Genomic DNA, 7,842 nt, shown 5'->3' on the forward strand with positions numbered 1-7,842 from the left:
GACCATCACCCAGCTCTCAAGAGTGTACCCACCAGAGGCCTCTGAAGTGGGCAGAGCCACTTTGATCGGCCTTGGGAACATATTCATCCAAATTTCTGCAAGTTGTAAACCTTAGTCTTGGTCTCTCATCTGGAGACGCAACCACCACTCCCTGCTCTCTGGCTTGTCCTGGCCTCTGTTTCTGGTGGAACTCTGGGAGATGAGCTTGGAACACCAGGTGGGTGCTCAGCCCTGCTCCGACCACCTGGGTGGCCTTGGACTTGATGCTGAGATCCCCATCCAGAGCCATAAATTGAGAGTCAGGATGTCCGGCCGCATGCATGAGCTCCCCCCACCCTCGCCCACACATGCACACCTATTATCTTTAAAACTGTCAAACTTTCATGCCCACTGAAGGAACAGCACACTGGGGGCACCTGGGTGGCCCAGTCAGGTAAGTGTCTGCCTTCAGCTCAGGTCATGAACTCAGGGATCCTGGAATCAAGCCCCATGCTCTCTTTCTCTTTCTCGAGTAAATGCATTTTTAAATTTTTTATAAGATTTTATTTATTTTTAGAGTACACTAATTTTTTAAAGATTTTATTGATTTATTTGACAGAGATCACGAGTAGGCAGAGAGGCAGGCAGGGGTGGGGAAGCAGGCTCCCCGCTGAGCAGAGAACCTGATGGATCCTGGGATCATGACCTGAGCTGAAGACAGGCTTAACCCACTGAGCCAGGCGCCCCTAGAGTACACTATTATTGCCTGTATTCATTATATTGTGCATTAGATCTGTAACTTCCTAGTTACGAGCTTGTACTTTAAACACTATCACTCTTACCCACCACACCTCTAATCCTCATGTTCTCACTCCTTGCGGTGCAGAGCTGGGTCTAAAGTCGAGCTCATCGAGTTGCCATGAAGCATTTTTGGCAAGGGCAGACCTTTGGTGGTGCTGCTCACTGCCTATGGCACAGCACTGAGAGGCAGGGAATGTCCTGTCTCAGGAATGCCAATTTGGATCTCTGGGGTGAAGCAATGTGAAGTTCTAAATGCTCCAGGGGGGCAGGGCGGGGGCGGAAGGGGGACAGAGCTATCGGTTTTCTCTGCCTTTTACTGTTTTGGTCAGGCTGTCCTGCTCTTTGAGCCCTTACCCATGACCAACGAGAGAAGTGATTCCCCTGGAGGCCACATCTTTAGGCATTTTTTTTTTCTTCTAAAAAAAAATTTTTTTTTAATTTATTTAGTTGACAGAGAACACAAGCAGGGGAAGAGGGAGAGGGAGAAGCGGGGAGCCCGATGCGGGACTCAGTCCCAAAACCCAGGGATCGTGACCTGAGCCAAAGGCAGACTCTCAATGGCTGAGGCCCCCAGGAACCCCTCTTTAGGCATTTCTCAACACCACAGGTGTGGGAGCAGAGAAGGAGAGACCCGAGTGGGAGCAGCTGCGGTGAGCCACCCCCAAGCTGAAGGATGCTGGAAGAGCCCACATCGGCTGCCCGAGAGCCAGAGCAGCTCGGAGCAGTCAAGCTGGAGGAAGAGGAGACTGCTGGTCAGGAGGGCCTCCGGCATGCAGAGGCCAGGCCCCGGCCTGAGGTGGCTCACCAGCTCTTCAGATGCTTCCAGTATCAGGAGGATATGGGGCCGCGGGCGGCCCTGAGCCGGCTCCGCGAGCTCTGCTGCCGCTGGCTGCGGCCAGAGCTGCGCACCAAGGAGCAGATCCTGGAGCTGCTGGTGCTGGAGCAGTTCCTGAGCGCGCTGCCCCCCCACCTCCTAGCTCGGCTGCAGGGCCAGCAGCTCAGGGACGGCGAGGAGGTGGTGCTGCTGCTGGAGGGCGTCCAGAGGGAGTCCAGCACCGTAGGGCCCCTGGTAAGAGGGTGGTGGCCAGCTGGGCGGGACAGCAGGTACGGAGACGGGACAGCAGGTACGGACTCAGTGCCCCATGAAGAGGTCACTCCATTTCCCTCCCTGCTGTAATTCCTTTTTAACCTAACTCCGCCGACTCTCACCTTTCCTTGGTCACGTTTCTGTTGGGAGTCAGGACAGGGACTATCCCCTTGTCTTGTCTGTCCCCTAACAGATGTGTTTTGAACAGGATTTTAGTTTTAATACTGGCAAGAATTGTCCCCGGGCAGACATCACTTTGGAGGAACAGGGGGGCTCTTCCCAGGTCTCTAGTCACAGCCCCAAAAAGGAAGTGTCCTCAGAAGGACCCCCAGCCCTGGAGGCAGCAAAGGAACTTCCGCCATCCCAGCCAGGACCTTCCAAGCCCGCTGAGCTGGAGACCTGGAGACATCCCCCAAGTACAAAGCAGTCGCTGAGCCCAGGTCCCAAGAGGACATTCCAGGTCCTACCAGAGACTGGTGAGGAGCTGGTACCCCTGGACGGTGGGTGCTGGGAGGTACGGTATGTGAGGGCAGGGTGAGAAGGACGCAGACCCCTCTTTGATGGCGATGGGCGGGAGCTAATGTCTCTCTTGGGGACGTGGCAACAGGTGTACTCCCTGTAGCCACATGAAGGGTAAGTCTGGCTTCTAACAGCTCTTTCTCCCCGCCCCCCCATGCTGTCAGTCCCCCAGGGCCCTGTGCTATGGCTGGAGGAAAACTCCCGAGATCAGGAGCTGGCAGCTGTGCTGGTGAGCTAGACCAGTACCCTCATTCTAGAATGTTCTGCCCTGGATGTTCTCAGCCTCTGCAGCTGGCGCAAATCTATGCCTTCCTTCATTTAAACCTTAAAAGCTCATCTTCCCCCTCAGGTCATAGGACCCCATTCCTCTCTCACCAAGGGTCTCTGCCCACCCTTCTGTTACAGGAGTCCCTGACATTTGAAGATGTCCCAGCAAAGAAGATTTGGCCAGCGCACCCTCTGGGTAAGAGGTCCTTCCCGCTTACAACCACTGAAGGTTCTTTATGTTTCAGGAGTGGTCCCTGAAGCTCACTTTTGGCTTCTTGGGCTAAAAATGGGCTATGTGCGGGGGGGCGGGGGAGGGCAGCTGGGTGGCTCACTTGCTTAAGCATCTGCCTTCCACTCAGGTCAGGATTTCAGGGTCCTGGGATCAAGTCGCACCTGAGCAGGGAGCCTGCTTCTCCCTCTGCCCCTCCTTCCACTCATGAGTGCACATGAAATTGTGCAATCTCTCTCAGATACATAAATAAAATCTAAAAAATGTAAAAACGGGCCATCTTAATGAGGATTCACTCATCTCTTCCTTCCTTCAACTATTTATTCATTTATTTTAAAGGCTTATTGTGTTTGATCTAATCATCAACCCCTTAATGTTGAGCTTTCAAAATGGGTAGTCATTGGGGTGCCTGGCTGGCTCAGCGGGTTAAGGTTTCAACTCTTGATCTCGGCTCAGATCTTGATCTCAAGCTCGTGAGTTCTAGCCCCAGTTTGGGTTCCACACTAGGCATGGAGCCTACTTAATTTTTTTTTTTTTTTTAAGTAAAGCGGTTACTATGGTAAATTCTGTGTTTTCTGTTTTTTACCCTCACCTTCTGTCCGCTCACCAGTTTTGCAGGAACCCCGGGTTTCTATCTGCTTTGAGGCACTGAGGTTCTAGGCCATTCCTGGGAGCCTCCAGGAATATGCCTGCCTTTTCTGCTTTTTTCCCAGGACTTGAAAACAGAACCCCAGATGAGGAGTTCAAAGAGGAGCCCAGAGGGGTGGCCTGGCCTGCTGCCGACTCAGCAGAGTCTGGGGCAGAGGCTCCTGGGGTCGCAGAAGAACCCGACCCTCAGAGGCTGGGGCCGGGCACTGAAGCCAGTGGCTCCGGTGAAGGAGGGTCCCCTCCGGGCAGGAATGACATTCTGGAGGTCAAAGTGGTCGGGGACGCGGCCAGGTCGGAGCCGGGGATGGAATTCATCTGCACAGACTGTGGTTTGAGCTTCCGAGAGCTCGCCCGCCTGGAGGCGCACCAGGGGCGCTCCCACCCGGGCACCCGGTGCTTCCCGTGCCAGTGCTGCGGGAAGAGCTTCGGCCGGAGTTCCATCCTCAAGCTGCACATGCGCACGCACACTGACGAGCGGCCCCATGCGTGCCACCTCTGCGGCCACCGCTTCCGCCAGAGCTCCCATCTGAACAAACACCTTCAGACTCACTCCTCCGAGCCTGCCTTTCTGTGTGCCGAGTGCGGTCAGGGCTTCCAGCGCCGCGCCAACCTCATGCAGCACCTGCTGGCGCACGCCCAGGACCAGAAAGCCCCCTGTGTCCCTGAGACCAAGAGCGAAGCGCGCGAGCTGGCCGTGGTCCTGTGCTCTCACTGTGGTCAAACCTTCCAGCGCCGCTCCAGTCTCAAGCGACACCTGCGGATCCACGCCAAGGACAAGGGCCACCAGTGCTCTGAGTGCTCGGGCAGCCTGCGCCCGGGACCGGAGCGCAGGCCTTATGTGTGCAGCGACTGCGGCAAGGCATTCCGCCGCAGCGAGCACCTGGGGGCCCACCGGCGCGTGCACACGGGGGAGCGGCCCTTCTCTTGCCAGGTATGCGGCCGCAGCTTCAGCCAGAGCTCCCAGCTGGTCTGCCACCAGCGCGTGCACACCGGCGAGAAGCCCTACAGCTGCCCGCACTGCGGCAAGCGCTTCGTGCGGCGGGCGGGTCTCGCCCGCCACCTCCTGACCCACGGCGGCCCGAGGCCCCACCACTGCACCCAGTGCGGCAAGACCTTCAGCCAGACCCAGGACCTCGCCCGCCACCGGCGCAGCCACACGGGCGAGAAGCCCTGCCGCTGCAGCGAGTGCGGCGAAGGCTTCAGCCAGAGCGCCCACCTGGCGCGCCACCAGCGCATCCACACCGGGGAGAAGCCCCACGCCTGCGACACCTGCGGCTACCGCTTCCGCAACAGCTCCAACCTGGCCCGCCACCGCCGCAGCCACACCGGCGAGCGGCCCTACGGCTGCCCGACCTGCGGCCGCAGCTTCCGGCGGAACGCGCACCTGCAGCGGCACCTGGCCACCCACGCGGGGGCCGGGAACGAGGCGGCGTCCCGGCAGGCCGAGCCCCCCCAGGAGTGCCGGGAGTGCGGCAAGAGCTTCAGCCGCAGCTGTAACCTGCTACGCCACATGCTGGTGCACACGGGGGCCAGGCCCTACTCGTGCGCACAGTGTGGCCGCAGCTTCAGCCGCAACTCCCACCTGCTGCGCCACCTGAGAACCCACGCGCGCGAGACCCTGTACTAGCGGCTCCAGGTTCCGCCGGGCCAGCCCTGCGCGCCTCTTCCCGGGGTCCTGGGCAACCAAGGCCGGCAGAGGATGTCTGGGTCCCCCACTCCACCGGTCTCCCTCTGGCTCCTACAACCCTGTGTGTTAGCAACCCCCTCTTCGCCCCACCCCCCACCCCCCACCGCCAGGCATCTCTCCCTGGCCTCAGGCATGTATTTCAAAGTACCTAAAGGAAAACAGCCTTCTTGAAAATGACTCATTTTTTTTTTTGAGATCCATCAAAATACCGTCTGTCACCCTCCCCACTGTGACAGGGATGCCTTTTCCCCTTCCCTACCCCAGCTCCTTCCACAGTACCCTAGACAAGAGCAGGCCCAGAGAGAGCCCCGCCCACACACACACACACCGCGGAAAGGCCCAGAGTTGGGCTGGGGTGGCAGAGGGGCGCCAGCTGTCGGAGTCGGCTGTGAGTAAGACCACGGAATGCCACCCTGGAATTTTTCCTTCTCTGGTGTCTGCCCCTAATCCGTGCTGTCCAATACGGTATCCTGTAGTCACAAGTGCTTGTTCGAATTAATTAAAATGGAATAAACTTTAAAATCACAGATTCTGTGTTATTTTTTCCCCCAAAAGATTTTATTTATTTGAGAGACAGAAAGAGAGCACAAGCAGGGTAGTGAGGCAGAAAGAGAGGGAGAAGCAGACTCCATGGAATGGGGATCCTGATGCGGATTCCATCCCAGGATTCTAGGATCATGGCCTGAGTGGAAAGCAGACAATCAACTGAACCACCCAGGCATCCCTAAAATCCCAAATTCTGGATTCTTATGGGAAACCTTGTTTTGGGGATGTAGGTAACGAGTTCTACTTGAAGATGCTAGCAGAGGAGAAGAAACCTGCCTGATGGCCAAGTGGGGCTGTGGGCTGGAGACCACTAACAGGCCATAATTCTGTAAACTCAAAGCTGGTTTGGCTGATTTCTCCACCTTCTACCTACCAGGCAACCTTGGCTTTTTGACTGTTTTTTTCCAAACTAATAGACTTAAAATCATGTGACTTCTGTTAAGACCACAGGAAAGAAAACAGCTCCCCTCCGCTGCAGAAAACAGCACACCCTGCTTCTGTCTGTGGCTTTTTTTTTTTTTAAACCCACACTCTTTTCTAAGTTGTCCTTGTCCCTCCACCCTGACATGTACTTGCTGTTTCGCAGATGCCTGTGAATAGGAAGTGAACTCGTCCACAAGGGCTCACGGGACTTGGGGAAAATCTGTTCCCAAATCTACTTTCCCCAAAATGGGAAAGTAGAGATAGTCCTTGGGCACAAGTGAGTGGGATGCCCCGAGCCTGGGGAAGATCTATGCTTTTGGGGGTTAGGAAGGAGATTAGGCAGGGTACAGAGTCACCTGATGTCACAGAACAAATTAGACTCATGGAAGGCTCCAGGGAAGAAAATTTCAAGAAGGAAATTTTCTTAGTCAACTGAGAGTAAGGAGTTGGGAGAACCCACAGCATTTGGAGGCCTTATTACTTCTTGAGCACCTACTACGTACAAGGGAATGTGCTGAGCTATTGAGAATGAGGCCCGAAATAGAAGGGAGAGGCAACCACAGAAGAACTGGAAGAAGGACATCCCCCTCAGAGGGAACAGCATGTGCAAAGGCCCTGAGCTGCTGAGCAGGCAGCTGAAGAATACTGTCCCTGAGGGAACCCTGTAGGAACCTGATGACACAGACAGGGACTTAGAGGCCAAGGTCAGAGTCTATTTATGATGGGAAGAGGGGAGGATTTTAAGCAGGGAGTTACTTCATTTTGCAATGGAATTCTTTTGACCTTGGTGCTAGACAGATTTGGCTTGAAAGGGGCAAGTCCAGGGAAACCAACTAGAAGAGCCTAGAAGTTGTCTAGGCTCTGGATGATGGTGACTTTGGTGGGGCCCTGGGGTCATAGAAGCCCCTGACGGCTTTAGCACTGTAGGAGGCTTTTCTCAAGGGAAATCAGTGCAGAAGGCCTGAGAAGGAAAAGTTTGACACAAGGTCACTTGAAAATGCAGGGCAAGGATCTAAAACAACCTGAATGCTGATGGGAAGTGGGAAGAGAGGTCATGGCCGAGGGGAAGTAAATGCTGGCTCAGGCCCTGGACTGGGTGCCCCCTTGAAGCTGGGGACTCAGGCCTGAGATGGGCCTTCCAGTGTAAAAGGCTATCAGAGGGACCCCCACAAGCGAAAGAAGATGCGGGCCACCATGGGCCTCTGCAGAAAAGAACCCCCATATTGAATTGCCTTCTGCTCAGGAAGAAAAGGCCGGGGCCGAGAAGTTCCCCCAACTCCCTCCCCTGCTAAGTAAACAGGGTCCCATGATCAGGCCACCAAGAAGCCACTAGTAGGGCACACTTTGACCATTACCTCCTCCCACAGGACGCACAGGCAGCCCACAGAAAGCCGATTTTTCTAAGAATCAAGAGTTTATGCCTGTGATCCAAAAGGGTGTGAAGAAGGTGGCAGACAGGAAAGGGGGATGCTGACTCAGAATGCCTCCAGTCCGGGAGGCCTCCTGTCTCCCAAGCCTCTCCCATCTTGGGCATCCTTCTCAGACAGTGGGCCCTGCCCTGGTCCCCTGCCCCAGGCGCCCATTTCCCCCTTTCTTCCAGCTCTGCTCTCAGATGCGGGGGGGGGGGGGGGGGGGGGGGGGGGGGGGGGGGGGGGG

The 7,842-nt window shown here is 56.0% G+C and overlaps 1 protein-coding gene across 2 annotated transcripts; it reads left to right on the plus strand.

Moving 5' to 3' along the window:
- Window positions 1-1,429: 1,429 nt before the first annotated feature.
- LOC111156223 (zinc finger and SCAN domain containing 10) lies at window positions 1,430-5,157 on the plus strand. Of its 2 annotated transcripts, XM_022516965.1 has the most exons (5): window positions 1,430-1,849; window positions 2,076-2,343; window positions 2,551-2,615; window positions 2,792-2,849; window positions 3,596-5,157. In XM_022516965.1, the coding sequence occupies exons 1-5, from the start codon at window positions 1,454-1,456 to the stop codon at window positions 5,155-5,157; spliced, it is 2,349 nt and encodes a 782-aa protein (XP_022372673.1). In that variant the 5' UTR covers window positions 1,430-1,453. The 2 variants fall into 2 exon arrangements, with proteins under 2 accessions (XP_022372673.1, XP_022372674.1); XM_022516966.1 differs by lacking the exon at window positions 2,076-2,343 and having other exon boundaries at window positions 1,567-1,849.
- The last annotated feature ends 2,685 nt before the right edge of the window (window positions 5,158-7,842 follow it).

This window comes from Enhydra lutris, unplaced genomic scaffold (genome assembly GCF_002288905.1).
Source record: "Enhydra lutris kenyoni isolate GAN:26980312 unplaced genomic scaffold, ASM228890v2 scaffoldscaffold45, whole genome shotgun sequence".
Lineage (NCBI taxonomy): Eukaryota > Metazoa > Chordata > Mammalia > Carnivora > Mustelidae > Enhydra > Enhydra lutris.

Excerpts from the sequence above, each read along its gene's own strand:
- LOC111156223 (XM_022516965.1), top strand. The coding sequence starts at position 1,454 with ATGCTGGAAGAGCCCACATCGGCTGCCCGAGAGCCAGAGCAGCTCGGA. Across the intron at positions 2,344-2,550 it reads CCAGGTCCTACCAGAGACTG|TCCCCCAGGGCCCTGTGCTA; the intron begins GTGAGGAGCTGG and ends CCATGCTGTCAG. Across the intron at positions 2,850-3,595 it reads TTGGCCAGCGCACCCTCTGG|GACTTGAAAACAGAACCCCA; the intron begins GTAAGAGGTCCT and ends CTTTTTTCCCAG.